At 33.3% G+C, this 19,035-nt stretch overlaps 2 protein-coding genes across 2 annotated transcripts; both read right to left on the bottom strand.

Annotated features, from left to right (window-relative positions):
* Positions 1-5,761: 5,761 nt before the first annotated feature.
* On the bottom strand, positions 5,762-9,793 carry LOC104806565. Its single transcript, XM_010531531.1, has 7 exons — positions 7,964-9,793; positions 7,771-7,861; positions 7,509-7,666; positions 7,356-7,407; positions 7,184-7,266; positions 6,999-7,092; positions 5,762-6,628 (listed from the first exon to the last, which is right to left on the bottom strand). Exons 1-7 carry the CDS (start codon positions 9,575-9,577, stop codon positions 6,000-6,002), a joined length of 2,721 nt encoding a protein of 906 aa, XP_010529833.1. The 5' UTR covers positions 9,578-9,793; the 3' UTR covers positions 5,762-5,999.
* A 3,081-nt stretch (positions 9,794-12,874) lies between these two features.
* LOC104807014 lies at positions 12,875-13,859 on the bottom strand. Its single transcript, XM_010532124.1, has 2 exons — positions 13,735-13,859; positions 12,875-13,358 (listed from the first exon to the last, which is right to left on the bottom strand). Exons 1-2 carry the CDS (start codon positions 13,857-13,859, stop codon positions 12,875-12,877), a joined length of 609 nt encoding a protein of 202 aa, XP_010530426.1.
* Positions 13,860-19,035: the final 5,176 nt, after the last annotated feature.

Genomic DNA, 19,035 nt, shown 5'->3' with positions numbered 1-19,035 from the left:
GATCTAATTATCCGATGATTTAATACTTCTATTTGCAATTATCTATATTGAATAATTCGTGTGTAATATATACGAACGAAATATAATGTGTCTGTCTATACAAATGATATGGGAACTAAGTGGGTTCAATTCAAATATAACGATGATAGAAATCTCCATTGAATTTATATTTTAGTGTTTTTTATTCTTCTTAATATAAGCCACCCATTGGGATAATCCTTAATGTTTCCATGTGAGTATAATATAATAACTTGATTGAAATTAATTAAAGCTTCCCCTGTAGTTAGTTAAAGCATCACCTCGTTTACCGTGTTCGTTAATTTCTATATTTGTAAGATCTACATACGATGCATAAAATGAAATTTAATGGCTGTATATATCTTATAAATATGGAAATGATACGGTTATATAATCTAATGCTTGTGATTACAACAATAATTAGATTGTATTATCCCCGTAAATGACGGCAGGATAATTTTGCAAGAGCCGACGAGACACTAGGAACGACAGACCGCAGGATCAATGTCGGGAAGGTATAAATCTAGAGATGAGATTGTCAGTTTGACGCGCCTGGAAGCGCGTGTTGAGATCCTCACTAGACGACAAAATCTCTTTTGTCAGTTTGTGGGCCACGTTGGCGTTTTTTTATTTACACTTATTTCCTCGTTATTGTTTTTTTTTATAAAAAAAAAGCCACAAACGGTCAAACAAAATTGAAACGCATGTAAATATATTCACATTCTCAAGAGATAAATTTTTCGAAACGAAGCTTCGAATATATTTGAAAGCATTAAAAGAAAAAAACTAATTAAAGCTCCATAATAAATAATATTTGTAAAGCTGATACAGTTTATTTATTTTGAGAGGATGGGAAAAAGTAATAATTTGGCTGATAATAAAATGTAGATCAATTAAATCTACTTTTTTTTTTATATTGCTCTTATTCAACGGTGAATAAAATGAATAGCTGGAATTCTGTTGAAATTTTTCTTGTGAACTAAATTGAATAATTTAGATACAGAATATAATAAAGGGTTAGTTAATTATGTCATAAGAGAATGTCCATATTTGTACTTTCATACATGTATTTAGGTCAAATTACTCTGTCATAAATATCCTTATATATTTGTGCTTTCATACATGTATTTACTTTCATGTATTCATATAAATAAATGTAATGTTTTTTTTATAATATGGGACTCATAGTCACTATTATTCGGACACAAAATAGGTAAATCTCTACTCTCATGTAATAGCATGCAAATCATACGAAATATATAAATCATTTTATAATTGTCTATAACTAATAGACTCACACATGATATAGGTAAGAGAATTTGAACCTTCAACTTTAAAGTTAGAGGTCTAGTATTCAACCAAATCACATGTGATGTCTCCAATGTAATTTTTTTTATACGACAGTAACTCTCAATATAACATTCTGCATATTAGGTTTGAATTATGACGTATATATATCTATTTCGGTATAAAAACTGAAAAACAATACATAATTCCATATTTCTTTATCTATGCATAGGGGTGTGTAAGATTGTAATGGCGCATGATTCACCATGGGAGATAGTAAGATGTAGGAATATGTGATAGTCTCATCTTTTGGTCGGTGACCTTTTTTAAAAAAATATATATAATTCTTGCGAATATATATATATATACAGTCAAGAGAGAATATTTCTAGGACAAAGCCCCAACAGCAGCATACGGCTCGGAAATCCAAGCCTAAATCTTATCATTGAATCATGTATATGTATATCAGTCTATGTACAATTATATATGTGATTATATATATGCATACGTAGAAGATTTGCATGGATTTCTGTGAAATTCTAGGGCATATATAAACGAAGACCAGCGTGAATCTGTGCATGGCCATGTCAGCTTTCGCTTTCATAGCATGTGTTGTAACATTTCTCCTATAAGTAACATTCAATTATTCATTTTCTTTTCTTTTCTTTTTTTGCCTATAGTGTATTTTCCAACTCTTTGAAATAAATTATAAATAGTTTCTCTATTTGTAATAGACATCATTTCTAAAAATGAAATTCACTTGATGGAAGCGAAGTTGACATATATTATATAGTATATATGCTAAACTAGTTATGGATCGTATGATACGATGTATTCACATTTAATTGGATTTTCGGTATATTATAGTGTATATATACGACGGGTTTTTTTCTAAAAACTATTAAGACAATTTATAAATGGATTTCTATATATATATATGATTGTTTTATAAATGTCAGGATACATATGGAATGCGCGTAGTCTATTATTGATAAAGACGTGATCATACACACAAAAAAGGATGTATAGTCTATTTATCTTTAGGAAAGACATGGATCGATGCAAGCATTATAAGGATCATATACATATGGATAATTAAATAAAGTGGTACGATTCTAATCTTTTCTCTAATGAGAGGAGTATCATATCACGTTTCTCCCTCATGCCGTAATCAATCATACACGTTCCACACATATTCGCATCAAAGATTCCTTGTTAGCCACACACACACACTACAAAAAAATCCTCGAATTCCAACGGATTTTCAACGGTTTTCAACGGCGTTTCAACGACGATTTCCGTTAAAATTCCGTTGAAAATTTCCAACGGGTATCCGTTGGAAACACCCGTTGGAAATTTTTAACGGAATTTTCAACGTATTCAATTGAAAAATTGGGTTGGAAATTTCCAACGGTATTTCCAACGGATATCCGTTGGAAATTTTCAACGGATTAACGTTGGAGAAATCGGTTGCAAATTTTTAACGGAGTTCCAACGGATGTTTGTTAGAAAACAATTCCAACGGATGCCGGTTGGAAATTTATTTAGAAATTTTTTAAAAAAAAATTCCAACGGACTTCCAACGGATATTATATATACAAATATGATGTGTATATATACACATATATGTATACGAATAAGCATATATATATATATTAACCATATACATATACATAACAAAAATATATATATTTATATGAATTCGAATATATATATATACATATATGCGTATATATATGTATATTAAGGAGGTGTATATATACGTATAAACAAATATTTTATATATTTATACATCTATATATGTATAAATATAGATATATTTTGTGTTTATATATTTTTATATATACAAATATGATGTGTGTGTGTATACACATATATGTATACGAATAAGTGTATATATATATATTAACCATATACATATACATAACAAATATATATATGAATTTGAATATATATATATATATTAATGTTATATGATATCAGAAGTTTAACTTGGAGGAGTTGGAAGAGTTCTAATTGGAACTCTAGGGTTAAGGAGGATTGAGCTGGAGCAGTGGAAGGATGGATGACCTGCTGGGAAGTGAGTTTCGGGATCGTGGTTTGGTCGGATCGGATTGGTGTCGGTGTCGGGGTCGGGGTCGGTGTCGGGATCGGTGTCGGGGTCGGGGTCGGGTCGGGAATATGTTTCGAATTTTTCGTTGGAAAATTCCAACGGAATGCGGTTGAAAATTCCGTTGGAAAATTCCAAAGGATATCGGTTGGAAATTCCGTTGGATCGGTTGGAAAATTCCAACGGATGCCGGTTGGAAATCCGTTGGAAAATTCCAACGGAAAAATTCGTTGAAAATTCGTTGAAAATTCCAACGGTTTTCCAACGGACACCGATTTCTAACGACGAAATTCCAACGGATAAATCCGTTGGAAATCCGTTGGAAACATTAATTTCCAACGGAAATTTGGCCATTTCCAACGGATTTATTTTTGTAGTGATACATGTGTATATATATATATATATATTGATTCTTGGAACGTTACGTTATGTACATTTCGTTAATGATTTAACGTTAACAAATGAAGGTCGCCATGTGAAATAATATATACAATACAATAATATCAATAGTGCATTTATTAAAATATATTTGTTGATGAACGTTTAAAGTGTGTAAAAATGGAGTTGTGGGTCAGGGTTCCAAATACAGGACGATCAGTTTAAACTAAATTATTTGTTATTAATACAACTTTTTAAATTAGATTTATTATATAAATTAATATTTTTTTTAATATGATCACTTTTCGTTATTGATAGTTATTCACATAAATTTTATAAACATTAATTAAATTTGATAATCTCGTAGATTTTATGTTACATTTAAAAATTACAATTTAAAAAGTTAAACCATTTATTATAATTGTGTTTTGTCACTAAATTTATGTAAAGAAAGGTCATGGTTTCTTCCTTTTAAGCTTGAGTTTTGCTTAAATTTTAAATGGGTATTGTTAATGTAATTGTGAGTTTTGCTGCCTCCTTGATTGATTGATGGATTTATTTTATTTTTTTTGTTTTTTAGCTGTCGGTTTTTCATGCAGTGATTGCTTGCGTGAGGGAGCACTCTCCTTCTACGCCTATTATTATTGACGATCTTTTTTATTTTAAACTAAAATTTATTTAACTGTTCTTCTTTGACACGAATCTACGATCTCCATACGAACACTTACCTATATACACACAAAATATATACGTATAACCGTATATATACGTACGTCTGCTTGTATTGAATATTATGATCTTATAGAATTATATAACATGATTTCGTTTTATCTATGTTCAAGAGTACGATTTGTAGATATATATAAGACAAATTATAAAACAGTCATTATTATTATTGATAATGGGAAGAATTTAAATAGACAACTAGATATTTTATAGAACTTTCAATTGGATGAAAACATGATTCCTAATAAATAAAAATTCAAAGCAAGTATAAAAAATATCAATGCGTAAATTTAAAATTGTGTAAAAATTTACCTAAATTTCCACTAATTTGACCGAAGTTTAAAACAAGTCTTTGAAAAACCATTCGAACGCATTATTTTCCAAATATCGGAACAACCAGATTACACACAAACATGTTGATAATGTGTTCAATGTATATAAATTTTTATAAATAATTCTGGTTGCAGGATGTCAGTTTGAGTATGATCAGGACAATTATTTAATTAAATAAGAGATAATGGGACAAAATAATAAAAAAGATGGAGAAGAAAAAGAAAGGTTAAAGATGCATTTCATGGTGAAGCTTTGCTCATAGATTTGACCGAACCAATTAGCTATGTGTGGATACCTACAAAGCTATAACTTCCTTTAATGGTCAATAACAAAACCCTAATTGTCTTATCTCTTATGGAATATATAATAGTGACAATTTGGATCATAATTGTGGAAGTGACGGTCTTTATCGATCGAGACATGTAAATTGGTCCAGATCTGTTCAGAAACTTGGGTGCAATTTAAAAGCCATATATATATGAATGATAGTTTGAAAGTCATCTACTTAGGTCGAGCAAATGCTAACGCTCGTGAATTGGATACCAGAACCAAACGCTGTTTAAATGCCCGTTCTAACACATCGATATTAGCTTAACCATTAAAGTTTCTATCTTCAAATTATTTATTTATATATATATATATATTGGACTACATGAAAAATTGAGTCATCTACTGGATCGAGTCACGGCCTATTTTCGTGTAGGCTCACTTCATGTCGGCCTTTATTTTTACGGCCCATATAGTATATATCCTACACAACACTATATGTAAAATCTTGGTACTTTTTTTGTCGATGTCAAAAAAATGGAAACTTGTATTTTTTTTTATCCATACTTGTAGAAAAATACATTGAACAGATTGTTCTGATAAATATAGAAAAAAATATGCAGAAATTAATTATTTTTTCGCGTCTAGATTTATTAACCACAAACTTGTATCCTTTGATCAATTTAAACCCAAAACAAGAAGAGACTACGTACACTTTTTTTGCTCCCCCATTTCTGTTAATGTAACTCTACAAACAACAAAAAGACAAAAACACCCTTCCAAAACTGTTTTTTTTTTTACCATCATCAGAAGAGTGAACAGATTACAAAAAGCCAGAGAGATAGAGAGAGAATCACAAATCCCTCGGTGAAAGTGAAAGTCAGAAGAGAGCGGTCTGCCGGCCAATCCGACGTGGCAATCCGAAGTTCTGATAAGCTCTGATCTCACCGCCGAGCGTGGCCGTGACAATGACCATCCCCCACGCCGTCGGCTGCACCGTCTGGTGGGCCCCACCCCCTCCTACGTCTAACCACGACCACGATGACGCCCTCGACGACGCATTGTTTATAGAAGCCGATTCCCCGAAGCTCGACCTGAACGACTCCCCCCTTCCCACCTCCGGCCCCGCCTCTTCCTCCTCCTGCGTGTGCGTTTGCGTCTGCATCTGCGTTTGCTTGGGTAGAGGTGGTAAACCGGGCTTCCTTCTGGTAACCGGAGGAGCTGGGTTATCGTCCTTGGTGGGGTAACCGGCGGTGGAGGGCGGTTGGATGCGTTTGGAATGGCGTTTGGAGTGGATCTGGACGGGGGGTGGCTCGCCTCTGACGTGGCCGTGCCATGAGACGGCGGCCGAGACGTCTTTGCATGGGAAGTGTTCGTGGGCTCGAGTCATGGCGGTTCGGTGGTGGTCAGTTCTCCATACGTAGACCTGTGAATCCTCGCTCGCGCTTATGATGTACTTCCCGTCTTGGCTATACGATGCTGAGATTTGGCTGCTTGTATTCCTGAATCCTGTTTTGGAAGATTTTTCCAAAGTTAATGATACTTAGTGTTAGGAATATCTCTAATGTATCATGTCAGATATACGGGTCAGATACCATAATTAATATTTATCCAGATCCAGATCCCATGATTCAATATTTTAATGGCCAGTTTAGAAAATATAAATAATGTAAAGAAAAATCTGGTGTAAATATATAAATTTTCTCAACACGGTCTTTTATACAGAAAAATTCGTGTATTTTCTAGTAAATTCAAAGTTCATGAATTAATATAATATATATGAGAATCGGCAACAAATTAGTAAATTTATATGGGTAGTTCATGAATTAATATTTTTTATATTTTCTGTTAGGATTGATTCTAACTTCTACGCATGTACCTTTGAATTTATGAATAACTTCAGAACCGTCCAAGATCCTGACCCGAGAATCGGCAGAGGTGACAAGAACTTCAGATGGATTCACCGGAGAAAACTATTCAGACAATTTATGTATGTGGTGTCAGAACAAGAACATTACCGATGTTTCGGTCGGAAAACATGGGGAAAAAAAATGAGAAAGTTACCTGTAAACCAGTGATCTTCTTTTTAGATTGAGACTTTTTACTGCTTTGTACATCAATCTGGTTAGTTTGACTCAGCTTACAATCTGTTCTAACCAAATAAAAATGGATCAGCTGCGAGAAAATTGTTCATGGAGTAGGACGAAACGTTCTGAGATTCGAAAGGAACTCGAACCTTCTGCGTCATAAACACGGCAAACGCCTTTATGAGATCCGATAACTGCACCCTTCAATCATTGAGATCACATCGGAAAAAAAAATCGTAACATGAACCAGAATGGGTATTTTTAAAAAAAATCTAAAGTAGACTTGAGGAACGGAGCGATACCTGGCCGTCTGGGGTGTAGCAAGCAGCAGTGACCATTTCGTGAAGATCGCTCCATTCCACTACATGTCGCTCGGATATGTTCCATATCCGAATCTTGGCGTCAAGTGATCCGCTGATGAAATAGTTTTCGTCTAATGGATTGAACTGGATGCATGTCACTGTTGATTCAGGGGAACATGATAAGGACGTGTTTGTGGAGTACAACAGAGATTAAACTATGAGAAATGGTTGATGGGCACTGATAAAGGATGATGGGTTTTACCGTAGTCATTGTGGGCAAACAATTTGAGGCAGCTTCTGCTGTCTAAATCCCATAGCCTGACTGTTTTATCCATGGAAGATGAAAGCAGCAGCTGCAAGTTCCATTTGGAGAACGTAGTCAGGGTGAGCATTAATTATAGTTCTTGTTTGAAGATCTCCAAAATCTTCAAGCAATGAATGATTCAGAAGCTGACCTGAGATTTGGACCATGACAAATCCAAGATATCATCCAAGTGACCCTTGAAAGAGCAGATGGGTTTCTCTGAGAAGGAGAACACAGTTTCCGGAACATGAACATATTCTGGAATATGATTGACTCTTCGGCTTAAAGAGCCCTTCCCTTTCTTCTTCTTTTCTAGGAAAACTAATGGACTTTCACTCATGGCTGACGATCTTTCCATCGAGTCACATAGTGAAGGATGAATCGGTGTGAGACTCCCTTCACCCATTGACATGATTTCGCATTCTTGCACTTCCCACACATGAATCACACGATCTTCTCCCGCGCTTGCTAGATAGTGTGCATCTGCACTGAACTTGATGGTCCAGATCGCTCCCTCATGAGCTTGGATCTCTTGACACATATGCAAGGCGCTCAGTTCCTTGTAAGATTTTCCTGTTTGTCTCACTTTCACCCACTGATTAGCTTTTCCATGTTTTTGATCAGTTCCCTTCTTTGGGCTATTGGTAATACTGCCGGTGATATCTTTTTCGGCAACCTTTAAACTCATAGAATGAGCTACACCTTTTATGTTCTTGAGTAGAGCAGCCCCTCTTCTCTTGCTTAATCTCACACTCTTTGACAGATAGGAATTCAGTTTTCGAAGATCCACGATCGAATCATAATTCATCCTATTCACATTCTCTCGGCGCATAAGCTCTTTCACAACAGGTGAATACCCAACACACTTCTCAAACTCCTCTAACGTTAACTGCTTTCCTGTTTGTAGATCACTAAGTCTATTCCACATTCCATCTTCATCATATTCATTCACTACAAATTCCTTCCCTGTGTCTAAATTCTTTATTAAGAAGAAAGCAGCGTACTGGGAATTAGAACCTACAGATGTCAATGCTGGGGAACCACAATGCGTAGGATTTCGTCCATTCCGACGGACCACAGGGGAAGGTCTCGCAGGGGTTTGGTACTGATAAATTCTGGCTCGAGCCGCCGCGATCGTTGAAGACGTTCTCGTGAGGCGTTGCTTCGATATTTTCCCAAGCAATTCCTCTTCCCTCCGTTTCTCTGTTGAGAATTTTTCAATCTCTGATTCCGATCTAGACCGAGTGAATAGAATCGGAACCAGATGATCTTGAAGAGCCTCTTCTTCACGGTGATCCTTGTCTTCATCTGGTTTCGCGTCGGCTTCTTTCTCCTTATCTTCACCGTTAATGACAATGGACTTGTTAGAGACAAGACGACGGATCGAGACGGCGTGGAGAAGGTCTTTGCTGCTCGCCAGCCCCATACTATGGAGGAGACGGCGGCGGCGCTCAGAGATCGATCCCGGCGCCGCCATCCAGATATTGTAATCCGGCGACATCACCGGCGAATAGAATTTCCGGGAGGCGTTGGATACGGTAGTGAAGGAGGAGACGGCGGAGGAGAATGAGATCCGGCAGTCGTCGAAATCCTCATCCTCGTCGGAGGACGACGCCGCCGCCAAGTCCAGAGACAAGGCAGATGAGATCCGACCGTGAGCCTCGAAGAACCGCTCGTCTTCATCATCGAAATCCCCCAATTCATCCCAGTTCATCGTCATCGTCCTCCTCCGACCCAATCTCTTTCCGCCATTTGCCACCTCCATTTCCTCCTCGGATCTGCAATCCGATCACAGATTCCCCAGAACACTCGAAATCTCAGATGAAATCGCATGAAATTCAGATGAAAACGAAGGTCGATCGAAACCTAATTTCAAAATTTTCTCTCTCCGAAGAAGTTTAGAGAGAGAGGGTGGGGAGAGGAAAACCAGGGAATCGTTACCGTTATGGAGCGAAGGGGCAAATCGGGAAACGATGGAGAAAAATTCAAGACGTGTTTCGTTCGAATGACATCTCTTCACGTTAATTAAGTATATTAAATTAATCACATTACAATGATAATTATGAAACTCCAGTCATAATATTGGCGCGCCTTATTTGTCCTCAGCAAGATTGTCTAGAGGATTCTACGCCGTGCGATCTGTAAAATCGAAGGGCTATATTTTGCCACGTGGATCATCGGGAGATGTTAAGCGGGCCCCATTTATATGTCCAATGATAGTCAACGGTTGACTTTATGAGATTAGATCTTTGATGGGCACGACACGATAATGGTCAAAACAATATCTAACAAAATTTACGTTATTACCAGTTATAAAACCAATTTACTCTTTCATTTGGAAAACAGAAAAATCTTATTTGTTCGTTTTTCTCTATATTTTGTTAATTATTTCCTAAACTTTTTTGCATGTTAGATTTGTTTATGTAATGTCTAGTTAAATACAGCTTTTTTTTTATGTGCAGATCATGTTTTAATGGTAAAAAAATATGAATGGGGAAGGTCGAAATTATAAAAGTTTTGTGAATAAATATATGGTTATATGAATATACTACTCGTATATATTATATATACTTGATATAGATTTGTCGGAATCAGAAAATAACATAAACCAAACATCGTGGAAGTATGTTTGGCTCTTGCAGGCATAATTGCTTGCGCCATGCACGTGATGCTTAAATAAAATCTCAACTTGAGCGTTTCCTTTTGCTCTCTAATATATGGATTACATGACTAATTAATTAATGTGCAAATTACGTGTCAATTTCGTTATTTGGTTCGTTTATATATATATTGTGTTTTTTTTTTATTATACCTTCTAATGTGGAGAAATTAGCATAAAGACAACTAATTATATAAAGGTAAAAAAAATTATGTTAGTTACTATCGATAAAGGGCTAAAAGTTGCACACGTCATCTAACATGCATTGTGGTGCAAGGAGCTTAATGTGAAAATGATTATATATATATATAATATTCGGCTTGGGGTGTAGGACTGGGCATTTAAACCGGTTACCCACAGGTATCCAGTCTCACGGGTATTCGAAAAACGGATACTCGACATTTGACGAAGACGAAAACGATTATTAAAAACTAGAATTTTATATATGGAAATAACGGGTACCCGCGGATACTCGCATATATATTAAAATTACAAATTTAACTTTATATTTTAAATATAATTTCCAAAATACTTAAGTTATTTTTACTTTCTTTTAGAATTATATATTAGATTTTCAAGTTTTGATGGATTCAAATTCAAATTATTGTGTATTTTTTAAAATGTTTCTAGGATTCTATGTATATTATTATATTTTAATAATTTTTAAATTTAAAAATATATTTTTGGAATAAAATATGTATATTTTTTATTGATTATTTGGTTTAATTTTATATTGTTTAATATTTTCTATACGGGTACGGGTACTCGTGGGTACTCGTCTTTTAGTTATGGGTACCCGTTAGTCAGGTACCCGGATATTATGAGATAGAAACAAAGATAACATTTCTCTAAAAACCGCGAAGACGAAAACGAAGACGGATATTTCCAAAAACGCGGATATCGTGCCCAGCTCTATTGGGCTGAATGTTTTTAATTCTAAAATCGTTTTTTTATGGTTTCAGACATTATTTGAAATGGATTGTATGATTTTTTTTCTCTAATGAACTTGTTATTTTAATATGTTTATCATTTTACCTTATTTCTCTAATCTGCGAACCGACTCGTTTATCCCACGATCTAGACGAATCCATCTAAGACCGCATAATTTGAGTCTATTTACAAACGATCTGATCTGATCTGAACAAAAAAATGGTAGATTGATGGTGAGTCGGGCCAACCCGTTTAACATCCCTTCGAAAAATAAACGAAACAAGGAGAAATAAGTGAAATAAAAGCAAAATAAATATGTTCTTTAAAAGAAATCGAAGATCCATTAAAAAAAAAAGTCACAAGGGAGAGAAAAAAGGAAGAAGCTAAGCACATAGTCATGCGAGGCTTTTCCCCAAATTCTAGTTTACGATGTTACTTTACAAGTGAACAGTAATAAAAAAAAAAATCAACATCAATCTCTTTTTCTTGTCACTTCTCCTTCTTCATCTTTTGTTTGTTCCCTTTGCCTTTACGATATCATCTTCGTCCTTTGCGCTCCAAAATGTTGCCTTCCGGTAACCAAAAAGAATAACAATTATATCATAAATGATTGAAACATATTAATATTTTATATACGAAAATGTAGAATTAAAAAATATCTCTATTTCGGATTTTGGTCGTGTTTTTTTTGGGTTTGGATTTTTTTTTCCGAGAAAAATATATAATGTTAGGTATCTATGCAAAGATAATTCGGGTTACATCCAATTTTTATTAAAAAAAATGTAATTATTATTTTTTTTAAATTTTCTTCAACTTTTTCGATTATTTTTCATATTCAATTCGTTCGAATTATATTAATTTAAATGATATTACAGAATTATAAATTAAATTCAAACTTAATATAATTAAAATTCTATTCTATTCATTTTCTTGCACTTAATTCCAAAGATAAAACTTAATACTTTTATCACAAATGTACAGAGAATTAGAAAACAAATGCTCCATTAGCGGCATTGTTTCCAGTAACAATTATTAATGTTTCTTAAAACATTAATTGATATCAATGGATCAAATTATTATTTTTATGGTATAAGTTTCAGAGCGAAGGTGCTAAGGTGAGACCATAATAGTTGTACTCATAGCAGAACATTTGGTATAAAAAAATTATACAAAAAAAAAAACATTTGGTTTCAATAAAATTAAATTACCATGTCAGGCCAAACTAAATTATGTAATTCACATTAATCTTTATAACCATTTCGATAAAATTAAACTCCATACTAGAGCCCGAAACAAATATACGGTTTATAATATGATCAACATAATATATATATATATATAAGTAATCCTTCTGCAAAAAAAAAAATGTGACTACTGCCCAAAACAATATCAAAATAATTATCAATCAGCTTGTCCATGAAAAACCACAAGATCTCTTTTTTTTTTTATATATAAAAAAAAAATCTATGACTTCTACTTCTCTGTCGTCATCATCTTCTTCTTCTTCATCGTCGTCGTGGGTCGTTGCAAATCTGTGAAAAACGAGTCGATGATATCTTCCGGCAAAAAATCAGGGTCTCTCCGGCAAGACCCCCATTTACTAACTGCAAAATCCGACAGCTCCGGTCTCTGTTTCCTCGGCGCCGCCGGACACTCACAGATCTCCGGTACTCTGTTTACCGGCCGAGTCGGCGTCTTGAATCCGTCTTCTTCTTCGTCGTCGTCAGATTCGCGACGAACATTGCCATCTTTATCATCATCTTCTCCGTCTGATCTCTTCCGTTTCAGGCAAATTTCGGACAAGGGTTTGTCCGAAACTTCTTCATCTGTTCTGTCTGCTTCATTTCTGCTCCCCCATTCTCTTTCCCAGCGTGAATCTGAATCCTCCGGCGATGAAACCCGGCTCGTTACGAGTTGTTCGCTACGACTCGTTTCTGACATACCCAGAATCTCAAAACTGGAGAATCTCACAAAAATGCTGAAAGAAAACTCTGTGTTTCGAGTCTTTGTCCTCTAGAGAGAGAGAGAGAGCGAGAGAGAGAGAGAGAGTAACAAGGGAAGAAGAAGGAGGAGATTGATGTGGATAGATCCAACGTGGGATGGAATAACAATCATGAAAACTGTCAGCTTTCCTTTTTATGCACCATTTTTTAACATTTTTTTTGGGCTTCAGGTTTTTTTTTTTTCTCTCTCTCTCTCTGTAAACTACAAATAATCTCCCGAGAGAGAGAGAGAGACGGAGGTTGGAGCGAGTTTATTGTGTTCGTTGAGCAACAGATCCCAAAGCCTTGAGCTTCAAAGCCTCCGTATAAACGAGAGGGATGACGTCATACATCTCGTATCTCGGAGATATGATATCGCATTGAACGAATATATCGTATACCGTATCGCCGATGCCTTTCTGCATCTCGCAAGTAAACACCAAACCGACGTCTGACTTTACGTTTCCGAATTCCATGTGCGCTTTTTGAGTTAATCCTCTTTTTAAAAGAGATTAATTAAATTTAATGTACAATTCCTTCATTCCTTTTGATTTTGCAGCTAACCCAGATTTATTACCACCTAATTAAAATTAGATTCCCATCTACGAATTAATTATCGTACCTTTATATTTACATGCATAAATCCCATAAAATTACGTTGTAAAAAAATTACAAATAGATGCATAGAACTCTTTTTATATATGCATATGTCAATTATTTATAATCCATATAAATATATGATACTTCAAAATGACAATATTAGAATAACAACATTGTTAAAATATACCATGTTTTTGTCCAAATTTTCAAAATATAGATATTTAAATGTTGTTAATAGTCCATATATATCAACTCTAGTTTATTATTTTTACTATTTTATTAAACTTGTGATAACATTTAAAAATTGTATTGAATTTTTTTAAGTAATTATGTGCTTATGTAAAAAAAATCATATATTTGTTTCGCAAGATTGCATTTAAAAATCTATATATATTAATAATTATGTTTGAAGGATTGTGGTGAAGCCACATCATCATCTTATGTGGCAATTCTCTAAATTATAATTGGTTAACTATATAAAAATAATGTCATTATTAATAAAATTTATTGGTTATGGCTAATAAATCCAATTTTATTGCTGGTTATTGTATTAGAATTATGATTATAATAATTAAGAAGAACAATATGAGTACAAATGTACGTTATTTCTTTAACATACGTTATTTTAAAAAAGACAAAGAATAGTCACATGACTCATTTAATTGCAATTAAAAATAATAATACTAAACAACTCACCTGTGAAAAAGAACGTTATGTATATACGACCACCGTTTTTTTATTAATAAATTGATTTGGTCACCATATTAAGCAAAATTAATTTTTTATTTAAAAAAAAAACAAAAAACTGTGGAAAGACTGTTCATTAACCCACAAAATGAAAAAACGGTGGCCAAGTATTATTAACAATTAATATTTGCGTTTCTGTGATTAATTAAACTTTGTTATATTATTGTCTCTATATAACTTCAAAATCGGATGTTCCCATCTTAATTAAAAGTTTTCTATAATTTTTTTAGGTGTTTCTCTAATAAGGTTGGTTATAGTTATCTCACCTACCTGACGTTTTTTGATTGCAGAAATCCTCGGATCTAAATTAGAAGAGAATTCCATCCCTGGAGCCGCGTGATTCGATTTGATCTTACCCTTTCAATTCTGTCATGTGATGGTACTGATTCGAAATCGGTGTTTTCGTCCCTAGATCCGTCAGATCTAATTAAGGTGTATGTCTCGAAATTTGTTTTATGTTTAATGTTTTGGTGTTTATGGAGATGTAGGGATGAAATCCACTCCTAAAGAGCAGTCAGCTTTACGTGGACAGTGGTAGTGTTTCTCAGGCCGGTGAGGTTGCATCAGGAAGGAACTGAATCTGGCGGTGATGAATGCTCACTGGATGAGACAGAGGGAGGACGAAGATAATGAACATGATGAAGTTGATGATAATTGTGAGAACAAAGGTGGAGGAGCAATAGGTTTAAATTTTGTATCTCTTATGTTTGAAATCATGGATCGAAAGATTTGTATAAATTTATAGGTCGCTCTCAAAAACATCTTTCATAATAAAAACCGATTTAAAAATATGAGTGAAACAAATATGATTCAACCAAACAAATAGTATATTTGTCAAAAACAAAAAACATATTATTTACATATACATATACACATATTTATACACATATATTTATGTAATATATATGTATATGTATATATGTGCATCAATGAAAAGTATATGTTTCTAACCATGAAATTCATTATTCTTCTCTATCAATAATCTCATGTTTCTTGGATTTAAACTATAAATCTATTTTTTATTTTCCATTTTAATTTTACTATATATATATATATATATATATGTGTGTGTGTGTCTGTGTGATCTTCTCTTGCATGGTTCTCGAGCAGAGCAAAAAGGAGTCTCCACATCTTAAGGTATGTATATGTGGATTATTGTACAATACGTATAATATATATAATGGATATATAATAACCTATTGAGTGTTGCAGGCTTCTTCAATGGGCATTATGGTGTACCCCTTGGGTTTGAGATTAAAACAAATTTAACGATGGCAACTTTATATACGCCAATGTATACGATCTCATCATTGAACTCTTCGTCAACTACAAAGAGTCAAAGACTATGACAAGTGTTTTTATTTTCTTTTTCGCTTCCCCAACTAACTATTTATGATATAAGCTATAATAAGATATGCAATCAGTAATTACACAAATTCACGGTGTGAGATTATTTTGTTTCTCTACAATCTGTGTTCAACGTGTTGCATGGAATTTAATAACTTTTTTTAACCATGCATGATAGTTTTACACATTACTGTTTAGACATTCACTTCATGTGTATTCCTTTTTTAAAATTGTAATTCATTCTCATTGACAGTTTTAATTTTTTAATTCCATATACCTGAAATAAAGGCGAGAAGCTTTTCCCTTGGTGGGTGAAATTAAGGAACCTCAACGAGAACCTGCAGGAATTGTTTGTCATTTCTTTGCTAAAGGTCGGTGCATCATATTTTGTTTGTGACATGGATATCCAATCCTTCTTCTACAACAGCATATGTTGCTGGATGTTTTTGTAAAAATATTTTTATTCAATAGATAGATTCACCTTTTACAAAAAAAAAAAAAGGGATTGTAGATTTCCTTTTTTTTTTGTAATGTTAAGGTGGAAATCACATCTTTAACATGTATCGGACAAAAAGAACATAAGACGATCATTCAAGGGATTCTATTGAAATGTTTGAACCCAAGGTTCTATTGGGTTTTTCATTTGAAAGATACTTTAAATAACAGTAGTCGATAATTGGGAGAAAACAATTTGGCTGGATTTAGAGATGAATTTTTATTTACGGCATTGATTTGTGAATAATAATCTCCGTGGAATTATTAAATCATGCTTGGAAAAAACGTGTGTTGCTAATCAATATTGTACAAAGCAGCACCATGAAATATCACATATACAAATTGTTACATTTGACGTAGACACAAATAAATTAATCAGCAAATTATTAAAATCAATTATGGGTATTCTTTAAATATGAACCTTAGATGTGTGTATGTATATTTATATGTATATATGTGTAAATATATGTATATATATTAATATGTGTATATATATACACATATATATGTCTATATATATATATGTGTTTAATATTTTTATTTTTTTATGAATATATATACATTATATTTTCTGTTTTTGGTTTTAAATTGAGGTTTTTTCATGTGATAATGAGGATATGGTATTTTTCCTATATGGCAATGACATATCACCGTGTCCGTTAAATAATTAGCAACGTTAGAGTGGATGTAGGTTTATGTCAAAATTTAAAAAATTTATCATAATTTCTATAAATTTCAGAGCCAATATGTATCTAATATTTATTTTATATTTGATTATTTTTTGTTGAGAATTTTAAAAAAAAATGATATGATATTTATTTATTACGTGACATATGACGTGACAATGTTTGGTCAAAGTTTAAATTTCCACATCATAGTTGTGGTTACCATATCAATGTTTGGGGTTAAGCATTCTCAACTCATCCCAGGAGGTTATGGCTATGACTTGGCGCCGATGGAGGTGGATATGAGAAGTAGGATAGAGTGCGAAGCGGTGGAGGAAGATGAAACGACGTTGATGTATTGTAACTGTGAAGCGGAGGAACCTTGAGGATGAGGCAAAAGGATAATCAATGAATTTACTTTATTCGCCGGTAAAAACTTACAATCGGCGATGGATTTATACCGAAGGATTTGGGGGAGCCGCTGCAAAGCAGCATTGTCGGTCATATTTCGCTGACCGGAGGGCATTGTCAAAATCCCAACTGAGAGGATAACTTACGATGACCATCAACCTCTTGCTGATCCATTCATGGAATCAACGAGGAACTAAGCGCCAGTGTGGGATGTTGTCGACTATGACAGAAGCTGAATTTGAAAATTTTTTCATGGTGATAAAGATCTACGTTATAAGACACTCACATATACTTAGCAACTAATAAAAAAATAATATGGAAATTTTTTGTAGGTATAACTTCGACTTTGTGAAAGAGGAGGCTTTGGATGGATGGTACGAATGGGTTAAATTGAAAGCCTGAACAATACGAAACATCTCATCTCTCTTCAACGCATTCCCAAGACCACTATTATAGATTATATCCTAATAACCACTTCGTAAATTCATCTCCTTTTAATTTAAAAACGAGTAGATAAAAAGATTTATACACGATTTATTTAGTTATAATTTATTTAACACATTCAAATATTCTGAAAAAGAAAATTGTTTGTATAAAAATTATATATATCATAACCACCTTTTCCATTAGCATTTGATCTCAAAATTCTTCAATCATAAATCTTTTCATACCAATCCCTTTGCACGCCTTTCTCCATGTCGTTGCAAGTTGTTCCTTCTTGAACATAGAAGAGCGTGACACAAAACTAATATACGTGATCACGACATCTCGCCAAAATCCTATTTTGAAAAAACGCTTCGATACCTTTAGTATCCATTTGGTTTATAATCCTTATTATTTATGCATAAATTTTTTTTCTAAATTTTATTTACTAAACAAAAACATAAAAACAAATAAATTTCCGATTCACGTGAGATTCTATTTTATTGGATTATATTTAAATTTTATTGTATTTTTTTCCTTTTATTCGGATTCAATTTTTAAAAAATTATTACCATTTAATTTTTTTATAGAAAATTGTATTGAATTGTTTAGTGTGAAACATCATCACCATCATTATTATTATTATGTGAATATATACATAAATATAAAAAAACTGACATATTATATTGATTAAATACATATTTCACCGTAAAAAATATAGAAAATTAGTATTCAGCATATATACAAAAATAATTTTATAATATAATAATATAATGATGTCTATATTCCTTCATCTTCTCCCTTCTCTATATAGATCGATATATAACTTTTATTATCTTCATATAAATGATTTTTTAAAATAAAATAGCAAATATTTAAAATAACAATAAAAAAAAAAGAATAAACCGCGCATCGCGCGGGTCATACCTAGTGTTGTTAATAGTCCATAAATACTAATTATAGC

The sequence above is a fragment of the Tarenaya hassleriana genome, unplaced genomic scaffold, assembly GCF_000463585.1.
Source record: "Tarenaya hassleriana unplaced genomic scaffold, ASM46358v1 Cleome12, whole genome shotgun sequence".
Taxonomy (NCBI): Eukaryota; Viridiplantae; Streptophyta; class Magnoliopsida; order Brassicales; family Cleomaceae; genus Tarenaya; species Tarenaya hassleriana.
The sequence above is the reverse complement of the archived record's forward strand: the minus strand, read 5'-3'. Positions and strand labels throughout refer to the sequence as shown.